This window comes from Melospiza georgiana, chromosome 5 (genome assembly GCF_028018845.1).
Source record: "Melospiza georgiana isolate bMelGeo1 chromosome 5, bMelGeo1.pri, whole genome shotgun sequence".
In the NCBI taxonomy this organism is placed as follows: domain Eukaryota; kingdom Metazoa; phylum Chordata; class Aves; order Passeriformes; family Passerellidae; genus Melospiza; species Melospiza georgiana.
Window position 1 is genome coordinate 30,362,977 of NC_080434.1, and position 26,254 is coordinate 30,389,230.

Below are 26,254 nucleotides of genomic sequence, written 5' to 3' on the forward strand. Positions count from 1 at the left end.
CAAACACTCAGACAAAAACAGGATAGCTGGGAAAGTCCCCAACTCTTTGCGTAACCTTAGCAACAATATAGCACTACTCCATGCCTTAAAATACTTCCACATAAGTTCAGTCTGTGCATAGGTGCAGGAGATACCACACTTTAACATAAAAATAAAATAAAGATGTGTTGCTTAACACTAAAACACTTAATGAAGGTCCCCAAGTATCACATTTGGTTTCTTACCTGCTGCACTTTCATTTAGTCCTTCTCTTGCTGGAGAACCACCAGTTGCTGCTGGAAGAAAGCAAAAATAGTTCTGGCTCACAATTTTTTTTCCTGTTATAAAGGGAAAGAAACAATTATAGAAATTGAAAGTAAGTTACACATTTTTTAGAAAGAACTGTTGCAAACACTCCATAGTGACAGCTCTACCGCTACCATGCCTACATTTAAAAAAAATAATTATTAAAAAAATATTTTTAAATATCCTAATCTTTCTAGGTCCTTTGAAAGTGAGTAGTTGTTCACAAAAGTCCAATGAGCCATTCCTGCATTTCTAGATTTAAAGTCCCAGGACTGAATCCTCTCCTGCCATAAATCAGCCCAACACTACTTCCACTGATTGATTCCCATCAATATTTACCCTTGCAGACAATTACCCCCTTCTGGAATAAAAAAAAAATTTAAAATAATTCTCAAAATACATTAATGAAGATGCTGTTTTATGGTGTTAGTTTTATCAAGTATTGACTCTTAGTAGCTAATTGTCAAGAATATTTATGGGTCAGTAATTTAACCCTGGTTTTCACACCTTTCTTCTTCCCAGTGGTCACTGGTCTAATTATTATAGCTTGATAGCTATACTGATACTGATTCTTTCACTTTTACATAAATATATGTATTTATCTATCAATCATCTTTGGTTTTGCCAGTTTTTAAATGAGAAACTATATTTTGCATTTATTCCTTCTTTCTTTCAAGTTACATCCAAACAAGTTACATCCAATTGGAAACAGCAGAAAAGCACAAATCTAGCAACCGACCCAAAATGCTTGTTAAGTAAAACTGATGGTTTTAAGATGACAAAAAAGACAAGCAAATCAAACCCTCCTACTTGCAGTCAGCTTCAATGTCTAAAGCACAGAAGTAGGTATTTAGTTGAGCTTTTCTGTCAGGGGAATTCACTCTAGCAGGATTTTTGTTCTCTTTTTAAACTAAATTAGCATTATGAAAAAAAAAATTCCAGGGCAGGAAGTGGTAGGTGCAAGCAGCCATGCAAGTACCCACTAGGAAGGTGTTGCTTCTCTTCTTGTTTTTGGTTTTTGTTTTTTTTTTTCAAAGAGAATTTGACTTTTAAGTGCTTTTGTTTCCTTTGGAAACAGGAAGCCAAGAGTGTGAACCATGCAAAGTGCAGGTTTCAAAGAAGTACCAAAAACTGTTCCCTCCTCCCCAGTATAATAGGTGATATAATTGCCAATTAACAGGAGATACTGACATCTAGAGCATTTAAATGTTGAATGTTTACACACTGTTTGAATTACACTACTTGTTTTGTTTCAAATGGTCAGATTTTGGTTTTTGTAGCTACAGAGGCTTGAAAAAAGCATCCCTTGCACACAGAATAAGCAAGGCAAAGTGGGAGAGAGCAAGGTACAAAGTAATTTCTGTTATTGGACATTGCTATTGCTCATAGCACCAAAGTCACCACACAACCAGACTGAGCTGTGCCTACAACATTTTGCAGCTCAGAGCTGACACAGCAACAAGAAAAATACTAGAATAACTTGAAGGAAAAAAAAAAAAATTTCTCAAATCTTGTCCATTTAGCAAACAGCAAGTACCAGATTTTTGGGAACCCTTTTTTGTCTATTCCCACACAATGCAACATCATTTGCAAAGCACACACCACAATGTCTGATCCAATGGCAAAGTTGTGTGCAATTTCAGATTTTACTACATACACGCATCCCTTTGGTTTCAAGACTACACTTTCCACTATTACCTCAATTAATTTCCAAAAAACAAATGTAGCTGTATTTCCTACAATATATAAATAGTTGTGAATTTTTTTACATTCCTTTTCTAACAATATGCCTCTCGATAATAAATCTCAACTGAAAGTACACATACAAGTTAGAATTTATTATTTCAATCATTTTTACTTCATAACAATGGTTGTATCTGAATTGAGGAGCTTTAGGTTAAACATAGTTGAATTTCAGTACATATAAGCAAAATTTAAAACCATTTCTTACCTTTTTTTTTGTCCAGAGCTTTTAAAGAGCAGCTTTACATTGTGATGCATCATTAACTGCATCAGTTTACTGAAGATCTTAGGTTGGTTCTGCAAAAGTAAACTATTTTGGATTTCACCTAATGATGATGAAATTTCATCTAATGATGAAATTATGAAATCTAATGATGAAATATGGTAAATCCATGCAAGCAACTCATTTCAAGTGTTACACAAACATCTTAACCCTGTATAGAAGAGGTCTCACTGCTTTAGAGCATCACTCTCAGAATGGCCCATCTCTGGTTCTATTTAATGAGGATAAACCCAATTTCTTAAAAACAATATAGTGATCTGTAATTCCCCTGGAATTATCCTGGGAGAAAGAAAAAAGAAGTATGCCATACCACAAGCACACTGAAATCTCTATGAATATGAAATTTAGGACATAGAGTGGAAAAACTACAATTTAGATAGTCAGCTTACCTAGGCCATTCTTATTCAATACAACTAAAACCAATCATGTCCTGACTAAAGCTGCAGTAAAATTCACTTCCCATTACCTTGGTATCAGATCAGCTCTTTGGGATGTTGAACAGGAACAAAGTGCTGCAGAGAAGTGAGGGACTACCAAGAGGATGTCAGGGCAAGAAACAATAACAGATACACACACAGCTGCACAACACAGCCAAGAACTGCAGAAATATTCTCAAGTCTGAGCATTCATTTACCTCTGCCTGCAGTAGCACCACAACACAAACTTCCTTCCGAGAAACCCCCACTCTGACCACCCCATCTTCTCTTGCCAAATCCTACAGCATTTCCATCAGCAATTCACTGATAGAAAATACAAGGGATTTCAAGCTACATTTGCCAAGTACTGCACATCCCAACCAAGCAGCACTGCTGCAGAGCACTGCCCATAACCACAGCTGGCAGCAGCTCTGTTTGAACTCACCAGGGCAAAAGAAAGGCCAGACTGTCACATAAAAAATGTTCTGCATAAATACATTGGGGGAGAGAGGTCTGTCCCTCTCTTGAGGAACATTCTGCCAACACCAGCCAAGTGAGGCCCTGCTGCTGGCACCTGCTGACAGCTCTCAGGTGATCCATGTGACACAGGTGCTGCTCTGAAGAGAGTAACAAGTACCTGAGTAGCTGGGAATTTAACCCCGTTTTCCATCTCATCACAAACAGCATGAGGGGGGACTACTTCAGCCAAAGCTGAGATCCCAAGTGCACACCTGGGCCCCAGGGTGGTGTCCAAGGCCTGTGGGTTCACCTGTGGAAGGAGGGGATGTCCTACTCACCCGAGATGTGCAGAACAGAGGTGTCTTTGCAGGCCTGCTCACGGAGGAGAAGGTGAAGATGTCCTTTCCCACAGAAAGGCTGCAGCACTCCAAAGGCAAAACTCCACACTGCAGCAGCTGCTGCTGCTTCCCAAGGAGGGTTAGGTGCAACCAGGACAGCACACACAGGTACAGCTGTGCTTCCAGTTTGGGAAAGCATTTCCTGATCCAGTAGAGCCCTTTCTAAAACAAGCAACCTACCAAATCAACTCCCCATGAAATATTTTGGCTCCAAGATCAGGAGCTATTATTTCTATCAATAATTGTTTCTTCATAAAAAGAAGACTTTCAGGATTTCCGTTTGGCAAAATACACCTTTTTCTTGTTTGCTTTCCCTCCACCTAGGAAAAACCACCCCTGGCTTAAGACAAACTCAAATTTAAGTCCAAGACCATTACAATTTCCCCTCAAACTATGCTGATACAAACTCTGTGAATGTTGTTGAACTTCAGGAAATGTGAGATACAAGTTTTGCATAAAAAATATTCAGTACACAGAGCTCAGTAGACTAGGCACATCCCACAGACACAACCCCCTACAGCCTTTGCCTTATCACATCATCCTTGTGCTACACAAAACATGAAAATGTAACTACTGATACATCAGAAAACATAGAAAACACCATTTCATACACACCAAAAGTACATTAAATACACCCCTTTCCTCTGTTAGGAACATATCCTGAATCACAAGTAATAACCCAGTACTCCACTGAAGGTCTCAATTACAAATGTAATTTTATTTAATTTATTCACTCAAACTGAATTTTCTCATTCCAAATCTTTACTGAAAGAGAGAGTAGTTAAATGCTTAGAAAAACCAAGAACTGCTCTAGTAGGCAGCTAGAGAAATGTATGTATCAATACAGATATGGAATGTAAATTTCAACTCAGAGATCACAACATACAAAGGAGATTTTATGCAATACAGACTTACAAAACAATAACAGTTCTTTTCACAAATATTTTCACAGAGTTCTGCACAGCAATCTTGTAGAAAAGTAGATTTGTGCAACACCAAAATAACTTATTGTTCCTTAGTATAAATTATTTTTCATTTCCTAAAAGAAAGAGGTAATTTAATATGACTAGGCAGGATCAGACTGGATTTGGTGGTAGCAAAATACGAAAGACATTGTTGCTATAGGCAGAAAAGGAATATGACATGTGCTACAGTATTGCAGGGCCACATTCTGACAAAAAAGAAAGAAAAAGTAAAAAAAGAAGAAAGAAAAGCAAATGTTGTGCTTCTGCTGCTGTACAGGGGCTGTGCACCAGCAAGCTCCTGCTGCCTCCCTGCTCTCACAGTCAAGCAGCAGCAATGTGCTTTGGAACTTGCCCCTGCTAAAAAACACCTGCCTCTGTGGGCTTCTGGTTTGAAGCCTTCAAACGAGCCTTTCTGATTTGTAGGAACAATCCACATTTTGGTGTGCTTTGAAGGAGATGCCAGGTAGAAACTAAGAAGGATTCACACTTGATGTAACACAAACTCCGTTGCTGATTTCTCTCGTAACTGCACTAAACATACAACTAAAAAAGAACTAATTGTCTAGGCCTAGAAACATGCTTGAAGAGTAACATTGATGGAAATGATTTGCAAAGTTTAAAATTACATTAACCATAATTTAAATATTACCCCTTGATTCCCAGAAACTTCAGTGCTGATGTAGTACAATCATTTGGAAAAGTACAAGACAAAGTGTGGTACAGATAGCACAGATTAAAATTCCCCCAACACCATAATGAATTTCTGTTATGTTAAAATCATATTTTCCTCAAGGTTATAGATAAAGCTTCAGATGGAACATTTTTTTCTTCATAATATAGCTAGAATGTGAGTTTTAACCATGTTTACTTTAGGTTTTGTTTACATACAGGGATCAAAATAGACTTCTCATTGTGACTAAAAATATAGATTTTTTTTAAACTACAGAACCCAGCAGCTGGTTTTCTGCTTCTTTGCCCTTCCCCCAAAAAAGTCAAGCAAGGTCTACAAAAATAGCAATTAACTTTAAAAAATAGGTTGCTTCTTCCAGCAAATTTAAGTTACATTCAGATGTAAGAGAAGTATTTCTAAGGAGCCGTGCGGTGGCTCGACCCCGAGGGAGGCAGTGCTGTGTGCAGCCCCCCTGGCCACAGCTGCTCCTGTCAGTGCTTGTCCCGGCCTCTGGGATGGTCAGTACCTGGTTTGGTACTCGTGGTGCCAGCGATTGAAATCATTGTAAAAAACCACGATGCTCCCGGACGCCATTCCAGTCATTATACACCTGAGGGAAGCAGATTCACCGGTCAGAAAACACACAATGTCCATGTGGTCAGGCCAGAGCTACACCTGAGAGCTGGACAACAGAACTGCTCACCAGCATTCCTGTCCTGCAAGGCCACTTGGGATTCCCCAGGATTACCTCTTGGCGGGTTTTAGGGGGGGTATTGGAGAGGGTATGAAGCCTTGGTGTAGCAGCAAAGGGAAGGAAGGCCAGGAGGAGTGTCCATTTCAGTTTCAACTCCCCCAGTTTAAGCATGTCTGCATGAAGGAAATGGGTGTGGGCACAAGCCTTCAGTTGGAAATACTAAACCTTGTCACAGACACATTTCATGAAAAATCCTTTCTTTAGGATTTTTTCTCCTGAGAAGCTGAGAGGCCTCAGGAACAAAATGTAAACAATGATTATCTGCTGCTGTGGAATGGAATAGGTGGATCTGTGATTGGTCTCATGCAGTTGTTTCTGATTAATGGCCAGTCACAGTCAGCTGGCCCGGACTCTCTGTCCAAGACAGAAGCTTTTGCTATCATTCTTTCTTTTGCTATTCTTAGCCAGCCTTCTGATGAAATCCTTTCTTCTATTCTTTCAGTATAGCTTTAATATAATATATATCATAAAATAATAAATCAAGCCTTATGAAACATGGAGTGAGATCCTCGTCTCTTCCCTCATCCTAAGATCCCTGTGAACACCATCACAAAAACTGAAGTCTTTGATTGTTTTGAAAGCAATCCCTGAAAGCAATCCCTGGGCTTTCCCACTGAGACACTCTTTCTGAATTCCTTACCCTTGGCCTGCGACTGGAGATCACTGAGATGTGTTTGAAAAGCCATGACCCTGACACAGCACACAATCAGTCTCTGAATCATTTTCTCTACAGTCTCATTAAAGTATGACAAAAATCAGAACTATAAGGATGTATAAAATCCTGGCATTTGGGGGGAATAAAGCCTTAGAATTAAAAAATTCAGAGTAAAAGGCTGCAAATCTTTTCTTCAAAACAAAGATTAAGTGTGAGATCATCCAAACATTGCATTTCGGTAAGATCACCTATTTCATGTCAACAGTACAATTTTGATTGTTTTTCTATTACATTAAAATGTCTTCTAAATAACTCTGAGCAATTACCTGTAATTAATCAGTAATTACTCAGTAAAATACTCTGAGTAAATCTCTTCCTTGTCTTCCAACCCACAGTGCATAATTTCTTAACTTGAGGCCAGGGATAAATTTCTCTATGTCCATATTAAATTTCAGTTCATTAACATGCCATTAATTAAAGATTCTCTAAATGCAAAATTTACAAGGTCTAAAATTCAACAGTTTTTGATTACATTTAACAATGTAATACATTGAACAGCAAGGGCTTCTTTTTAATGGAAAACCACTTTATCCAAAATGTCAATATTCTCTAATTATGCTTCTCAAGAAGCTGTTCAGTGTTTCATTGAAATTCACACATTTTACTGGTTTGGATTTTTTAAAGTTCATTTTGTGTAAGTTTTAGAAACACAGATAAAAATTTTTAAAACATTCAATGTGGATTTCAGTAAGTGGAAGGCTAAGAGCCTCAGCCACATGCTTTACTGCATAATGTAGACATCCGTAAGGGATTTAGGAGACAAATATGCTTGAAAAGTACACAGAAACACCATTTAGTAAATACAGCACAGCACATAAAATCATAGCCTGAAAGCTTAAGGTGTACAGATGAAATGTACAGATGAAATGGGAAATATCCATCTTATAAACAAACAATATTTTTGTGATAAAAGCACTGAAGCATTGTCAAGTACAGCTGCATTGGAAAGTGCAATGTGAAACTGCAGAAAAAATTCTGACTGGTCACCTTCAGCAGGAGGATTGTTTAAAAAGGGTCATGCTGCATGTGGATAAAATAACTGTTCTAGAACTGAGAATGACACTTTGCTTTGGCAAATATATGGATGTGTGGAGGGAACCTTCTTGTGCACCTATTCCAACTGTTCTATTTTTAACACGAAAGTCTGGAATTGGGAATGTGATTTGTGTTGTAAGGGAAAGAAGAGAGATGAAAGCACACATGTAACCTTCCACCTCCCTGTGATCCACACTGTACATTGGTGCAAACCAATAACTCAGCCTGTCTTGAAGTCTGCCAAAAGAAAGATTTCTTGGATCTATCTCTCTTCACTACCCAAAGAGCTGAAATCCTGAAAAAGATTATCTGCCCTAAATATAACATGTTAAAAAAAAAACTTTTGCCAGCACAGAATTCTCAAGGATCTATAACCCACAGAAAATCCCAATTAGAAAAACAACAAAAATGCAATTGAATTGTAAATATGTACTCCCCAACACTCCAGTCCAGCCCAGAGTTGGTCTCACCTTTGGTCATAGGACAGGGCCATGGATCGGATCCCAGCATCGCAGCCTGGGTAAGCAAAGAGCCGCTTGAGGTCCCACACCTGCCAGACCATGACAACGCCGTTGTCCCCACCTGTGAGCAGATACTGTCCATCCCGACTCAGCTGAATGGCCTGGGGGAAAGCACAGGGACATTTGTCACATAAATGTATGTGTGGCTCTCACTTCCCCACTTTTCCTTTCAATAAAAGGTTTCATATTGATAGCTGAATGTCCAGGGAGACTTTGATGTCAACACAAGCTTTTGGAAAGCAACATTATTGTTATGTTATTTTACCCAGCAAGAGAATTAATGCTCTTATACACAAATCTCCTACACATTAGACGTCACTAGTTAAGTCTCACCTGACCTGTGATTTATTCCATGTTCCAAAGATCCAATATGAGGTCAGCTAAAGAAATTTACTCTTCTAAGTAGCTAGATTTACAAGATGCAGCAGCACTGGCATTAAAATATAGCACCTGATATCCCCCCAAGGGTCTTTAATACCAGCCTAGCAGAAGCTGAATGTTGACAGGAACTGAACTGTTATACAAATCACTAAAATTAATTGAAACCTGCACTTTTAGATTCCTGCACTGGATTAATAAAATAATGGTCCATCTCTCTTAAGATAGACTCCCTTTTATCATCCATCCTGAAACTGCCTGTGAAAAATTCAATGGCATATACCCTGTTTTGTATGCATCATGGGGACTGATGGCAAATCTGTATATGAAATCTTTATTTGGGAACCAGATCATGAAGATGGGATATCATTGGTTTTCAGAGTCAAGACTTCTTCAAACAGCATTCTTCAATTATTTTAGTATTTCTTGTGTGCTATTGGGGGAAAAAAATCAAGACACATACTGAATACCCAGAAGAATAATTTTCCTTCTTTACCTGAAGACTATACCAGATGATACTACCAGATATTAAATGGAGAGGACTCAGGAGAAATCTTTCTTAAAAGAAAGATTTTCCCAGTGTAAATAGGCCAAAATGGGTCTTAAGAGAATTGAACTTGAAATTTTATTAGAGCAAGTGCTAATTTATGGGGTGAGAGATCATGACCCATCTAGCCCAAAGGTCTATCTCCAAAAATGGCAGCAGGAAATGCTGTCAGCCTGGTCAGCATGCAGCCCTTGCCCCCCATGCACCACAGCATCCAAAATCACTGGATTAGGAATATCAGAAAGTTCCTGTTCCCTCTAGTGTCTATTTATGGAAATGCTGCCCATGAATTTTCTTAATCTTTTTTGAGCCTGCTTGTTGGGAAGGATTAAAGTTTGATAAGGAAGTCTCACAGATAGGTATGCTTGGCAGGAAGATTTTTGAATGCAAAACCTGAGAATGAAATAGAGATGGAAGCAAGTTTTGATACAGAAAAGAATTGCTGAGCCAGTCTTACTGGATAACTAAGAAGGCAAAGGGTATGTTAGTTAGAAGGGGTTTTCATGACTTTGAGGAAAGGATAAACCCACCCCAAACAAGAAAATGGTTTTACCAAGCAGAAAGATAGCACAGGCAAACAAGTCTGCCAATGTTGCAAGTAGAAAAAAAGTCTCAGAATTTTCCACTGCAAGAAAACTGTTCTAGTTTAAACTGTAATGTACTAACTTTTAGTGATTGGAGAATAGTAACATGAATATGGTAATTATAGCATTTATGATAGGCTATAGGTAATAGTTAAGGTATAGACTGGTTCTACTGTATTAAGATGCTCAGCAAAGAAAAGTATATAATGCATTGTAAGCAAAATTAAATGGTCTCCAGACCTGCCTGCAGCTAGAGCTGACAGCTGTAGGCACAGCTCTGTCACCCACAACCCTGGACTGCTGTAACATCTCAGATGCAATAAACTGCATTTTGGAGAGCCCCTGGAGTCCCACATCCCTCACTATGGCTCTTACACCTGCTGATGCCTTCTGAGGGGAGAAAGAAATTGGCAGAAGTAATTGCAGGTAATTACAGTATTACATGTTTATTCCATGTTTGGAGATGATCCTACCAGTTTCAGTGAATACACCACATTCTCATATTGTGGAGTTTCCTGAATAAGAGTTCTCCATTCATCTCAGGCATTGCCTTCATCACTCTGTAAACTTTCAGCATTCCCCACCTCAAAAAGCATTGAATGAAGCTGGTTCCCAACACCAACCCTTGGAAGACTCCATGACTGACTTTTCTCACAGCATGTGAGCATTTTTCCATATGGGTCTCAGTAATTACTACTACAGAAACCTTGAGGATAAAAACTTCATCTGAAAGGAGGCTCCTGCCCTGCTGTTGTGCAGAAAAGAAATGTAAGCAGTAGAGGATACCAGGCCCTGATTTCATAGCCTCATCCTCCAACTGTCCAGGAAAAACTGAAAGGTCTGCACCATTTTCCAAAGAAACAAAACCAGAAAGTTGAACAGATTCTGTCATGTGGAATGACATCAGCATGAGTCATCAGCAAGATCAAGACCCTTGAAACTACATATTGGACCATTATTATCATAATGCCAAGTAAGCCCAAGTGTTTTCCTATGCTCTTTTCCTGTTTTCAGATGCCTCTTGTCCACTCTCTTTCTGATTTTTGCTCCCCAGCTTGACTTCTGTTTTTCCTTCTCTGCTCTCTGCTTTTAGATTTGTCCACAATACTCAGCACAGAAACAGCCTGCGCTCCATTCTCCTCCTCCTTCTCCTCTGCTTCCTTATCAGTTCTTTCTTTTATTTGCCCAGGATCACAACCATCACATTTCTTGCCATGGATCTTTTTGCACCTCATTGTGAGGGAGGATTGGTTGCAGGGAAAAACTGCATCCATGGTCTACATATGTTCAGTACAGAATACAGATACCAAGCATTATCTACAAATGTATTTAACCTAAGGTTTGTGAATCAGCTAAATTTGGGCAGCCTTTCAATGCACTACACACCCTTCACATCAGGATTAATTTGTGATAAATTTCAGCTGGCCCAGCTTCTCAAGAGAATGATGTAAGAATGGAGGATGTTCACAGTAGTGGCTTATAAATTCCATAAACACACTCTCCACAAACAAAATTATTCTTTTTTATTAAAACGTTGTCAAGGCAAGGACATTGCCTCAAGATAATAGTCTACAAGCAAAATTCCAGCTCAGAGATTTAAATTTAGGAAACAGTAGAAAGAACTGAAGCCAGGATTTTGCAAACATCTCTCTACTGAAATCTGTAATTATTTTGGCATTTGCAGTCTCTGCTTATACAGGTTTGCAAATATGCAAAACTTTTTACATAGCTCAGGGAAAAGCAGTTTGGGACTTTTCTTAACACACAGAATTTACAGCACACGCACCACAAAAACTTCAGAGAAACTAAAACACAAAGATGTTGCATTCATGCAACACTGAAGTGTTTATACAGACTGCTGACAGGCCTAGAAGCCAAAATATACAGTGTGTGTAAGATATTGCTTTGTGAGCAGCAGTAACTGAAGTCAGACATACTGCACATCTGTATTTTTTGTATTGCTGCACTCTATTACTGCAATGCCAAATACATCCTGTAAGAATTATACGACGTGCGACACTTAGATTAAGATAGAGCTCCTATATTATGTTATAAATTTTGAGTGTTTACTGCAACAACTCCCAAGGAGTCAGAATGGATCACATTGCTGGAATTTTATTTCATACAATAACTTTAAAAGGAGTGTAATTGAAACACAAACATATACTCTAAACAAAATGTAACTCTGAGCCAAAAAGAAAAGATGATAAACCTACTCCAGCCGTGTTTTGAACTAATATGAGAAGACATACATGTAGATTTAGACACAATAAAGCAGAACTTGTAGAGTTTTTCTAATCACAGCTAAGTATGGAAAACAGAACACTAACAAAGATTGGAATTGAGTATTTGGAGTTGAAGCTTCTTCCTCTCCCCCCCAAAAATAAATGTTCCAACCATTAATTGCTTCTGTGACTGTTGATATCAGAAATGTGCTAAGCACCTTGAAAGCACAGGCACAAGGAGCTTGAAAACTCTAATTTAGCGACTGTCTTACAGGAGTAGAGTAAGAAAGGGGCAGAAAATAAACTGGTAAGACTGAAAATAATCCAGAACATGCATGCACTGAGTGGATGATCACAAGATCTAACTAACCACAAAAGTATTAAACAGATTATTCATTAGAAGCAAAAATCAATATGGGGTAGTTTTCTTCTCTATAACAATAGCAGCCTCCTAAGGGTATTTCCAAATTGCAGTGAAGACCGTGACAAATAATTATTTGCTACACTTATAAAATTCAGCTGATGAAAATCCATTAACCTTATGGTCATGGTTCACTTGAATTTTATACTTGAAGCTTTTACTGAAGAAATGCTATATTAAAAGGCAAATTAAAGCCATTAATCTTTAACTCTTCCACTACCTGCAACATGCAGTAGGTTTTGTGATCTTTTGATTAAATAAAGTACAAGCTCTGAACCCTTACTAATACCTATGCAAATTTACTACGTCATTGGCTTGTCATGAAGACAAGATGTTGATTTATTTAATTTTTATTTTTTATAAATAAATTTCTCAGTCACTTGCCTATATATATATGAAGGGATGAAGGAATGAATGAATGAAGGGATGAAGGAATGAATGGAAGAAAAAGGTGACCCTGTCAACATTTCAGTTTCATGATACGCCCTTCAAGATTTAACAAACGAAAGGATGCTTTTACTTCCAAATACTCCAGCTGGTATGGAAGGTGACATGAATCAATCTTACTGTTCTGCTTTTCCCCAGCGTAGTTTATCTGCAATTCTGCTAGGTATGAAACTGAAACAACCCTGCAACTAATCTTTCTCACAACACGAGATCCAGACTCTCAAATAATCCCCAAAGTGCACAATTTCAGCAATGTTCTAAAAGCTGCATTTCTGACTTGTATTTCCCTGGAAAGTCTCAAAACTTTGCACAAATCCCTTTTAACGTTTCAGGTTTTTGAAAGGCAGTGCTTTGTAAAAAGGCAGAGCTGACACTGTGACAGCCCTGGCTTACAGCAGCAGGAGTCTTGTGGGTACTTCCACATTTCAAAACAGACTCAGGAAAGGAAAATAAATTGGTTCCTCTGGGTGAAACAGCATACAGTCTTTGTTTAGGATAAAATAACTTTACCTCTCAGAACAAGCAGACTATTTAGAGTTAAAGGTATTCATTAAGATATCTAAACACTACATGGTAGATGTACTGTGATATGCCTAAGCTTCACTGAGCAATACAGTATTTAAAACAAAAACAGGTGGAAGGCATTGATTAGACCCTGAATTTCCCCAGAGGTTCTGAATTTTTTATGGCAGTTTTCTAGCACAGGAATACAAGAAAGAAAATGAGAATGTTTATCCCAGCATCACTATTGAAAACTGCTAGTTTTACCAATAACATCCTGAAATACCGGCCCATAATGACACAGGAAAACCGAAGCTGTTATATTACAAATTCCACACTTATGACCTCTTTCATTCCCTTTTCTATCCTCCCCAAGCAAAAGGCAATGAGGAGAGTTTGTCAGCACAGCCCATGGGTAGGTGCTATTCATTTTAAATGCCCCACTTTAATCATGCAGTTGCCACTCTCCTTCAGCGATGATGTAGTGCAGGAGCACTGGCAGAGACGCTGTAGGTTGTTTAAGCGTAAAGCTCAGCTCGGACCACTGGGACGGAAAGAAAACAAAACAAAACAAAATAAACCCCAAACCCCTCTACAAACATAATTCTGGCCTACAGAGAGCAGAACTTCAATTGCTTCCAGCAACATTCCTAAAGCTGTGGGTACTGACTGAAACACTACAGAAATTGTTTTAGCCGACAAGGGATTTCGAGATATTTTACAGATTTGCTGGCCTAGCTGACAACATAATCTCAACTGAAAGTGACAGATTATCAACATTATTCATGTAAAAAGAGAAAACACTGGGATATGGTCTTGCTTTATGGAAAGAACTCTGGGATGAAGGGCAGGCTGAAAATCTCAGAAGTGTTTGTACAAGGATGGCCAAAGGTACAATTTCAGGGAATTGATGCAAAAATCTACATTAATTTGGAAAAAATGTCTGGGAACAGAAATATATACATTTTTACTTCACTTCCCCAGCCTCAAACCTGCACCTGTGGCTGCCACAAAACACAGAAGTCAAATGCCCCTAATCCCACTAGACTGCACTCTCACTATGGAAAAGGGACCTACACAGAGAGTTATTTCTGTATATTCCACCACCAGCATAGCTGACCTTCTGAATGGATGACATAGGGATACTGGATTAGCAGAGCATAGTACATTATAGGAGTTTTTAAAGATTTTTAAGTGAAATTTACTGAACTGTACCACAACCTTCAGTGCTAATGAAGCAGTTCCATACAAACTATTAAGTAAAAATAAGGAAGATCAAAACTCTTTAAAATACATTAACACATTCTTCTATCTTTAGCATGGAAAGAAGTGCTCACAACTTTGCACAACAGCTGAAAGAATGCCAATAATTCTGTGAAACAAACATGATGGCAGAGAGGGATTTTCTTCCTGACATGTGTAATCCAAATAAAGGAAAAATTTTTAGAGTTTTCAACTCAAGAGAACATTGGAAATCCCAGCAGCTGAGTTTCCAGGATCTTCCATCAGATTACAAAAATCAGCTTGGAGGTGTGGTACTCTAGTACAGCTGGCAGCTTCTGCTCTGTTTCATAGGTACTATTACACAGGAACTGTCAAGAGACCTCCATTTTGTATTATAAAATAATTTTTATAAAGCCATAGGCTTAAAATGCCTCCTGCATAGTTTTGGACTTGCTCCAGGTCTCCTGCAGCTAAAGATGTGGAACTCTGCTGCCCACTTCACAAATGCCAAAGGGCTAAAAGAGCTGAAGCATAGACATATCCCTATAAACTTCCTGGAGCTCAGGACAACACATGCTGGAATGCAGTCAGAGATGCCAAAAGAAAGGGAAAACTAACATCCAAAATAGCATGTCACCAACCTCCTGCCTTCAGACTGAAATGCAAAGATGCAGCACAGCCTCTCTTGGTCAGCAATTTGTAATATTTGTATTCTCCAGCTCAAGGAAATGCTTACACAGTATTCTTTTCCTTACTTTACGAACAGAGTTATTTTACAGCTAAAACTGTAAAATACACTTCCTAATGTTATTAAGAGTACATGGTTCCCTTAATTTTTTTCAGAATGCTGCTATGCTATGGTCTGGTACCAGATATTCATGGTCTGGCCATGTATCCACCCAACTCCAGCATTGACAGCTTTTCCCCATGCAGCTGGCAGGTAGCACACACTTGAGGACACTCACCCTTATCTTGTCATCCGTTTCCATCGTGGCCTGCAGCCTCCCATTCACACTGAACACACAGAAGAGACCATTTTCATAATATATGACACAGTGGCCTTCTCTGGAAGCTTGAATGAGTTTTGGTCTCAGGCAGCTTTCGGGAGCCTGTAATTTTTCAGGACCTTCTAATGTCCTCAGTAGATCTCCATTCATAGAATGTATGAGACATGGTCCTTCTGGTGAGACAGAATAGGATCTCAGGTTACTGATTCATATGCTCAATTAAAGACATCATTTTCAAAAATCAAGTAACGAATTCTAATTAAATAATCACTATTATATTACTTTATAATGGTTGTTACCATGTTTAGGTGAATTGCCTGTGACTTTAAGGGTACCAGACACTAAGATAAACAGCTTATCCCTTGAAAGCTTTACATTAAGGTATAAGTACCTAGATTGCCTTCTGTGGATTTTCTTTTAAAGCAGGTAGTAGTTAATTTTGAGAGTTAATTTTGAGATTATTTAATTTTGAACAATTAAACATACTAAACATTGAAAGGAGATTATCAAAACACAGACACACAGAGTAAGAGTAATGAATTTACATATGTAGGTATTCTAAAGTGTATGTTTTCATATTAAGATTGTAAGCCGTACACAACCCACTAAATATTTGCTTTTTCAACACATTCTGACAAATACCTGCTTTGCACACAAGAGTTCACATGCATAATGCAGAAAGGCCCACAGGTACAGACCATGAATATACCTAACTCTGAAGAAGTGTCTCTGGGTAGCTATTTTAGAAACACTAAAGTAGAAAGATACTAATTCCAAGAAATTTACAGTTTAAAACTAATTGTGAATTTAATTTAAAAATCATATCATTAAGCAAAAAAGAAAATGATACAGAATATCCACAGAATCAACATCACTCTTTATAATTTGCCTGCTAAAAGCAGGTCTTTGAGAATACAAATGGAGCATATTAGAGGTTCTGCAGACAAGCTGAAAGAGCCTGAACAGAATTACCAGTAGTTTATACACACCCTTCATCAAACAAACAGACCAATACATTCTCTTTCTCTCAAAATTAATTTTTGCTTCCCCTTTTTGAGAAGTTATCCATTACAGCCACTCTTCACCATCCTGGCCTTCAAAGGCTGTATCCAGCTATGCTATATGCAATTGCACACTGGATAAACAAACAGAAATAGCAATCAGGAGGAAAACTGATGTGGTTTTCTCTTCTTATAAACATCTGAACAATCCTCAGTTTCAACGTGTTTAAAAAGAGGTTTCAAATTCCACAGCAACTAAACAAAATTTAGAAATAAAATCACCATAAACTTTATAAATTCTATCACCTGAAACTATATTCCTCTTGGCATTAGGACTATAGCTTCACAAACAGAAATAAATGATAAGAGCTACCTTACCTTTTGAACCACTTATTACAAGACCAAGCTCAGCACAAATGGCAGCACAGGTGATCTCATAGTCGTGTCCTGTCAGAACAGCTCGAGGAGTTGCAAAATCACCTTCAGTGAAAAAACAATAAAAGCAATCTTGGTTACAATCTATTCATAAAATCACTGAAGAACCTTCTGTTTCCTTGCTCTCTTTATGTTTATGTTGCTTACAAATCACATCAACGCTCCTGTTTGCATATGCGAGTGTTCTACCCCTACCTGTGTAGTACAGCAGCAGCACTCTACCTGCATATTTACTGAAAGTCAGGTGTGCAGTAAAACCAACCAAAGTTGGTTTTCCCTCCCTCTCTCTCCCCCTCTAATTTATATTTTCTGGGGGGAGAGACTTAAGTCAATTACTACCCTTTCCTACAACAGGCATTAGTAAATGCAAGTATCACTAGAGTAGCTATCAAGAGAAGACACCTAAAGTGCCCAAAGATGAAGGAAAACTTCCAGTGACTGATTTTATTTTAACCTAATAACAGTGCTGAAACCACAGTATGAAGCCTAGGTCTTTGATAGGCAGGCAGTTCTTTGGATGACAGGCAGGATGAATTTCTGATGAATTTGTAAAGAAGTCCCACTCAAAGCCAACATTAGTGCTCCTATTAGACATTTCCCTACTACAGGAACTGTGGGGGTTTTGTACTTCTCTTTGTAATCAAACATACATGGATACAATAAAAAAGAAGAATTGTACGACTGGCACATTTAAAGGAAAAAACATTATTCTCCAGGTCAAGGCAGAGAAAGGGTAAGCAAATGCTATAAAGCTCTTTAAATAGTTTTATATCTTTGCTCATAGGTTATTCACTGTCCTCTTCAAAAGTGCTGGCATTTAAAAAAATCACAAAGTTATTTTTGTATTACCATACAATTAGCTCGTTCATAGCATTCTACAAAGCATTTAAACTCCAAAGGATGTTTCTTGGGCAATGCTGTCATGTAGTTTTCAGAAGGTTTAGATGAGTTTTTAAGCAGCAGGGAATAATTTCGCTTCACAATGAATGATGATATGTGAGACACCAACAAAGCAGTAAAGCAGTGGTAAAATCAACCTCTTTTTTCACTTGAAAAAGAGGAGATGGTTTTACAAAGACACAGAGTAATAGTGGGACCAATTGATTCCATTAGTTACTCAGTTAGCATCAATCAAATTACATTTGGGGTTGTAAATTCAAAAAGATAAACCCAGCATAATGTCATTAATCTGTCCATGTAGAGCAGCACCAGCAATACTGGTACTGAGTGTTATTAGAGATCATGGAGCTGTATTTAAAGGGATAGTTTCTCAGACTCTCCATGAGAGACTTCTCTGCAAAAGAGATGTAAGATCGGGGCTTGCATAAATATTTTTACTAAAACCAAAAAATCTCCCAAAACATCTGTGCAGCTGCCACATTCCAGTGGTTTTTAAGTAAAGGTCATAATCTCTGACAACACCTCAAATCAAGAATTTTGACCTTTCAAAATTTGATTTATTCTGCCGTTGCTATTACAATTTGTATCAGCAATACAAAATCTTGAAAAGTAAATAAATCTATTTCTTCTTAGATATGGCCACAGACACTATATATGTGTGTGCATGCATGTACACACGCAGGCAGGTATGTTGCCAGCACTTTCAATGTGAACATGCTTTAGAGCAATTTGCTGAATCGTTCTAATCTCTTAAGTAACAGTCATTAGAAGCTGTCACTTTTGTTTCATATAATGTTTGAAAAAACAGACCCAAGCCCAGGAAGTATGGCAGACAGTTCAGGAGCAAAGGAAAAAAAAAAAAAAAACTCTCAACAAATTAGAAGCATAAGGGTGGATTTAATGACCTCTAGGTACTTCTCAGGTGGCTGATCCTGTGAATTTTGCTCACAAACCTTTCAGAGCAAACTGCTCTATTGAACCTTGCCCCACCAAACATGGGCTGGGCACCTCAGAAGATTCAGAAATGAGCTCTATATAGCCAAGCCACAAACCTGCAGTTTTAGGGGAAAATGTAACAGCAGCTATAACAATCATACTATCCAGTAACAATTTAATGTTGCTGACCCAATTCTTTCTCCTTGTCACTACCAAGCCCTAAAATGTGCCAACTTCGTGCGTTTAAAGGTGTTGTTAGTTTGTTTTCTTTTAATGAGCTGCCTATACTAGCAAAATTTTAGAATTCTGGTTTTATTGCTTTCTTCTGCTTTCAGAAATTGAATTAACACACACTCACATAGATCAGCAAGGAATTATTTTAATTATACAGTTCACATTAATGAAACTTTTGAAATCAGAGAAGTTTTAAATACATAACATTGCAGGAGGTAATGAATGTAAGATGCTGGAGTTAGAAGCACTTATGAGAAGCAATGCCTGGATGAATTATTAGGACTTGCAGATACACAAAATCATGAGAGTAAACTTCTTGCATACAGCAACTACATTATTTTGGGTTTTATCTGCATAAGGCTGTCAGCAACTACATCCATTAAATGTAGGAGATAAGACTCTTAAATCAAGAAGTAGAAACTGAGCATATATATTTATCACAGTTCACAAAAAATAAAATTGCCTAAGTAACACTCACAGTCTTTTCAGAATTTGGACTTGACTTCAAACATAACAGAGTATAAATCTACAAGTGGAAGGATCAGTGTTTCATAGATTGTATGAAATTGTTTCCTAAATTATATTTATTATACTAAATTACACTAAAACAAAATAAACAAAAAACCCCACAAAAATACACCCAACACAAATGAACAAAAAAAAAAAAAAAAAGAAGAAAACTAAGTATTATCTTTAAAGAACTCAAGATTTGAATAGATACTGTAAAAGAAGAGTCCTGTGAAAAGTCAGGCTGACTCCTTTGATAAGAATGTCAAGTCTTTAGGGGTTTCCAAGCCTGATTTCCCAAATAATGGGGTCAACTTAAAAGCTGGTCATAGAGCAGAACAGATTTCTTTAAAAGCTTTTAAACTGTTATTGGTTCAAAAGATTGTCATGGTTTTCAATAATGCAAAGAGAAAATTTTATTTTGTTGCTGGTTTAAGGGGCACCACTTCAAACTTCTCTAAATTGTTTTAGGAGAACAGACTCACAGACCCTTTTGAAAAGCTAGGGAAGTGACTTCAAAGGGAAGAGAGTCTTTGTCCGCTAAGCAGGTTTACGACCACTGATGCAAACCCTAAGTAAGGGCTGAAAAGAACACTCAGAGAATCTTTATGGAGATCCTTAAGGAAGATGAACAAGTCAAATGAAATTAAAGATAGTTCAAATCCTAGCACTAATAACCAGAACACAATAGTTTTACAGATGTGCTTTTTCAGTGTAGGATATAGTGATATCCTCAGACTATCCCATCCCTGGATCGCTGCTTGGAGCTGAATTCTGTAACATTCTTAATGCCACATTCACATTGCTACAAATGCCATCAATGATTTATTTAAGTAACAGGAGGCACACATAAAGTTACTTTCCAGTAATGGACAGAATACTTTACCTTTGCAGCAACCATTCAAATTATTTCAAAAGAACTCACCTACATTCCAATAAATAATTTCTGCAAAGCTGTTTTCCCATAGAAAATAACATAAAATATCACTCTTACTTAAGTTACTAAAGTACATTTTAAATCATGAAATTCAAGCTTCAGAAGATAAAAGAAGAGCATGTGATATCATGTCAGCCTGTAGTGATATATCAGTGAAAAAATGTTAGGCTTTTGGAAACTATGTTTAAAAAGGAACAGTGGGATTATGGCAAAGTCAAAACTTTCTTCCAGTTTAATGACATCCAGAAGAAGAAAAGCCTTAGTGGAGAGAACAAGAAATTGGTTTGTGTTACTGGGTCTCTCTCTGCTATTTTTTTTTTTTAGCTTTGGTGATGTTACAATACAAAGCAGGATCCTGACATTTTAAATCCATCAGCAAATTCCTGAAATGGCTGCTTTCTTTATTTTCATCACTAAGATGTAAAAGCTGAGCCAAACACAAAAACTCATTTGAAGAAAAATACCTTCCTAAAAAGAAACCAAAAGAGAGATAAGCTAAAAATCTGCACTATTAAATACAAGATACTCTTCCTATTATGTATGGGTGAGATAATGTTATGCAACACATTAAAATATAAAATACTTGACTGTGCTCCTTTTTATGTTTTATACTGAGAAGACAGTTAATTATTATGTCACGGCCATTTCTAAATTATTCTCTAATTTCAGAGGTTGTGGAGCACTTTTAAATGGCAAATTAATTATGCAATTTTATGCCAATACAAAATCCAAATCAAATGAAGCACCAGTTAATCTGTCTTTTTACCTATTTCTTGCAAAAGTGATTGAGTGCCTTCTTAGAATGATACATCAACCAAACCAAACTATACGTGTAAGAAAGACCTTCTAAAATAATTTTTTAAATTTTCCCAATTTGGGAGATGCTTTTTATGATTTAAAAAATAAAGAAAACAATAAAAGGTTTGAAATAAACATGGGAAGTACAGAGGTATGTACAGAATGTAGGATGTCTGGACAAAAATGCTCTCAGCAAAATATAGGTAAATAAAGAAAACTAATTTGCTGCTAAAGTCCTATGTTGGTTATATAGCAGGTTTCAGACTTTATTGCATTGAAGTGATAACTGTCAAATATTATATAAAGTCTGTGCATTAACATTATTTATAGATCACATAATTGGCAAAATGATTAGAACCCCATTTCACTGGCACAGAAAATTACCTGATGGATGAGAGATCTTACTCAAGTGATACCACACAAAATCGTTGAAATATTCCTAAAGTTTCAGTTTGAATGATCTTTTCTTTGTAAATAAGAATTTTTATATAACAATATAATATTTTCATATTATATAGAAACTTCATTGTTGTCTGATTCTTCATGTGACACTCCATCAGCATTTCCTCTTAATTCCTTCGAACTATTTCCCATCTGTTCAGACTTATTTTACCACAAAAAGTACAACCTTATGCCAAGATGCAACTTTTGGTTTTATAAAAAAAACACTTCAACCCTGTATTTTCTGAAAAAGGAACAACATCTTTGAACAATGTATCATTCTATCCTGAAGCAAATCTAATCATGCAAAGCACAGGAGATGCTATATTTTGTTCAGTAAGGAAAAAATACATTAGATTTATCTTGTAGGATTTGCTTCAGTAAATATAACCCAGGAGGGCTTACTATACTTAGCTCAGTGTCACTCAGTGCAACAAGTGACCAACATTTAATCAGTATTAATGAGAGATTTTTCATACATGCTGTGTCACAAAAACTATGCTTCCAAAACAAACAGAATAAGAAAGAAGATCTAACAGGCCTTCATAAACTGGGTATTACAATTCAGACTTCAAAAGTCAATAATCCCCAGTCTCTTAATTCCTACACCATGTGCAACACAAAACTTTCTGGAACAAGTTCTCCATAAGTGGGGATTGATCTGCAGCAAGTCCTGGAAGTCATTCAGCAGGATCCCTCCCACTGAACCCAGGCCTTTTTGAAGCCCCTGGAAAGTATCTGCAGGTGAATACTTGGGGTCAGAGTACACTGATATTTTAATATTTGCACCATCCTGACTTCATAAACTGTTACTTAAGTGGCAGCTTTGAAGTTTTAGAACACTGTCATTTTTATCTAATAATGTTCTAAAACAGACTTATGAAGGGACTTTTTTTGTTTATACTAAAAAAAAAAATTATTTTCTTCATATTTCTGTCTTTTGGTTTATAGTACCATTACCTAGTGAGTTCAAGAAAAAAACACAATAAACCTAAACAGGAAAAAAACCCAAGCAAACAACTACTTCAGTCAGAAACAGCAGCTACTGAGAAATTGTTTTAAGATAAACCAAGATAACTACATCTAGTTAAAACCTATACAGTATTTCATAACCTGGGCAAAATATAATCTGAGATGAGAGGTTTCCCACGATACTTTCACTTAGTTTGGCACATTTTTATGTTCTTTTTACTTCCCCCTATTAAAATACATCAAAATAATTTATTCTAAAGTCTGCGCTTGAGCTATTAGATTACTTTTATAAAGGTAATTTCAAACCAATACTACCACCAGCAGGATATTGTACTACAGAGATGTTTACCACCTTTACTTACCAATCTAACTGGGAGTGCTGGTGGCATACACCAAGTTCAGAGAATACATAAGTTAGCTGTCTTTTTACAAGTAACTCTTTAAACCACATACTTTTTCAATGAAGCAGGCCATAACTCCAGTATCCCCATGGTACTAGTGCTACTACTAGAATTTTGATCCAGAAACACTTTAAAATAATTTCTCACCAAAGTCAGGATTCTTGTATTGATCAAATAGTTTTTTATAACATTTATGCTGTGATTTAATTCTAGACTATAAATTATATCTTCTGCACTACTCTGTTCTGTCTTACATGGTATAGACTTTAAACTGAATGGTGATTTTTCTCAGCAACCAACCAAGGTAAATAAATGCGATGCATTAGTACATCATCCCACAACTCTGTATATGGTGCACATTAAGGTTGTATTCATTTACCATCTGAATGTAATTCCTTTTACCACATCAACTATTAGTTACAAGTCATAAATAGAGCATTGTTCTTCCTGGAACTCAAAGGTCTGTGTTGCATCAAGCAGTACTAAACATCTTTATCCTGCTGGAAATTCCATGCATCCCATTTTAATAACACCTGAAGCTGGATACTGACAAAAGAGCAGCATCCAAACTCCTTCTGTGTTTCCAGTCTCAAAATACACACATCCTTGGTTGCCTCAAAACCTGCTCTACAATGCTTCTTTGAATTACTGATTGACAAGTCCTGACACGCAATCTCTTAGCTAACTGAAAACAAGGATGATAGAAATGTTACACCTAATACTGTAGGATATACTTTTAGCCAAAACAAATCTTTATGGCACACAAATTTACATGCTTATCAGTACCAAGCCACTATGGCTTTTTAACTGCTTTCCAAACTGTCTGTTGAAGCTCTTCTCAATGAAGACCTTGTCCCCATAGGTATCTGTGACACAACTTTTATTATTATATAAATACAAAATTATCTGGCTTGTGTGCCAGCATTGCAGATTTCCAGATATACCAGAATTCATCCACCTGTTATTCCTCATCTCTTTTCCAGTTAAATATGTGGAAGGTAGAACCATCATTTCTATGTGATTTACAGGGTACCTGGAGGCCTCCATACAATGAGGTTCAATGAGGCCTCAAACTCTTTGAGGTATCAATGTGTTACAGCTGAAAGAAGAAAGGACAGTGACCTTTTGCGGCTGCAGAATTTAAGGCTCTGTTCTAGATTCATGCAGATTGCACCAGTCCTTGTAACTTGTGAAGCTACAGGGAACTGTGGGACCATTTACAGCATCAGGGGTTCTGTCCACTAAGCTTTCATGAGGCTTTCAAGGCTAGCGTTGACTAATGCAATAAATGTTAGGTAAAAGAATATTTAGTCGTTGCTACACCTTTCAAAAACATGCTACGGATACTTTTTCCAAGCTTCATCTATCTTCTCTATGATATACTTTGTACTGAATTGTACTTGTAACACACACAGAAAAATGTAACACTATGCTTCTTAAAGCCCTTTAAAATAAAAAGAAAAATGTAATCAATTTCTTTTTATGGTCCCACTTAACAAAATACTCCTGGACCTATTTCTATTTCAGTTCGTATGTTGAACTTAAATTCACATTGTATTTTCTCATTATAATCTCAACAAAAAGGCTAAGAAATTATACTACAAATGAATTTTTTTTGCCTTCAAAAATGTGAATAGGTATTTTTAATTTTTTACTATATGGTGTTTGGAATCCATTCCTGAGATCAGCTTCAACTGAATGCCAGCAGATGGTGCTCAAGGACTCTAGCTATACACACAACATTGTCGTGTCCTGCCATTTTTGAGAAACAAAGAATATTTGTTACATCTGTAGCAAAACAATGTTATACTAACACTGAATTATTTACTGGTTATTTTTTTTTAAGAAAGGGTCACACAATAATGTATAAAATGTGTGCATGGGTAAAAAAATAAAAGTGCTATTGAGCACCTAAAGGAGCATGTGCAGACTGTCCTAAAACTCGATGCTGGAGCAACACTATTTTCCTACCAGGCTGACTTCAGTATCGCATTTGTAGCTGCAGAAATTTCAAACATATTTTAGTATTTTGAGTCTCTGAAAATTTTTAGCTATTCTGGTAGACAGAAAGTAACAGTTAATAGGAGAATTTCCATTATTAACTAGCCTGATTAACAATTTATGGACATTTTGATACTCCTGCTACTTAGCACGATAAATGAAAAAGGAAACACTAACAGGTAAGCTTTTTACAGCTACTTCCCAATTCATTTTTTTAAGAGAAGCTGCTATTAAGGATATTACTTTCAATTTTTTAAAAATAATGATTAGAATTCTAAATTAATATTTATACTACAAACAATCTATGGAAATGTGGACCCTCATCTTCTCTACTACCATTGGTTTTGGAACAAATTTTGAAAATAGAAGTCCAGATCATGCAGAGCTAGCAACCAAGACATTGGTTAATTCAAGATGAGGAAGAGGGAAGAAGGCAAAGACGAGTTCTTTGGCTACTGAGTTAACAGCAGACACAGGACCTGCTTGAAATCAGTGTGAATGTTCACTGCATGCGGAGAGAAGCATCTATGCAAATCCTCACAGAATTCAACTTTACAGGATTACAGTGTCTGAGTCCAAAGAAATTATAACCCATAACATTATTCTTTCATCAACCAACACAAAGATGCTCCTCAGGTATAATTTCAAAATTTCAATTGCTTGCATTGTCCACTTTAATAATTAATTATGAAGCACTCATAAAAAAAAGTTTTAATTTTCCAACTGAAAAATGTCTGCAGCAGTTGATGAAATACAGATATTTCAACTTATAATATAATTACCAATACAATTAAAAATAATGATTTCTTTAGTTTCAAGATCATAGCTTTAATGTTAATAATTATTTTATCATACATACACTATTATATATACTATATATATTTAATAATATATATAATTCATATACTATATTTAATATTATATATTATATTATATGTTATAGTATATATTTAATATATTATATATAATTATTATATTATATATTTTTATGTATTTATATATCTTTATTATATATTATATATTTTATATATATTATATATATTTAATAATAATAATGTAAATTGATAAAAGTCTTGCAGGTATTCAAATATTTATTTAGGAATTCTAGCTAAA

General features: G+C 36.6%; 1 protein-coding gene across 2 annotated transcripts in view; it reads right to left on the reverse strand.

The window, feature by feature from the left end:
• Positions 1 to 4,285: 4,285 nt before the first annotated feature.
• The window catches only part of LRBA (LPS responsive beige-like anchor protein), a 368,385-nt gene continuing 346,416 nt past the window's right edge, over positions 4,286 to 26,254 (reverse strand). For both annotated transcript variants that reach the window (XM_058024236.1, XM_058024237.1), the window contains 4 exons: positions 16,958 to 17,059; positions 15,537 to 15,751; positions 8,194 to 8,345; positions 4,286 to 5,829 (listed from right to left, as the gene is read on the reverse strand). In XM_058024236.1, coding sequence (XP_057880219.1) covers positions 5,739 to 5,829; positions 8,194 to 8,345; positions 15,537 to 15,751; positions 16,958 to 17,059 — 560 coding nt within the window. In that variant the 3' untranslated portion in view covers positions 4,286 to 5,738. The remainder of the gene's footprint in view (positions 5,830 to 8,193; positions 8,346 to 15,536; positions 15,752 to 16,957; positions 17,060 to 26,254) is intronic.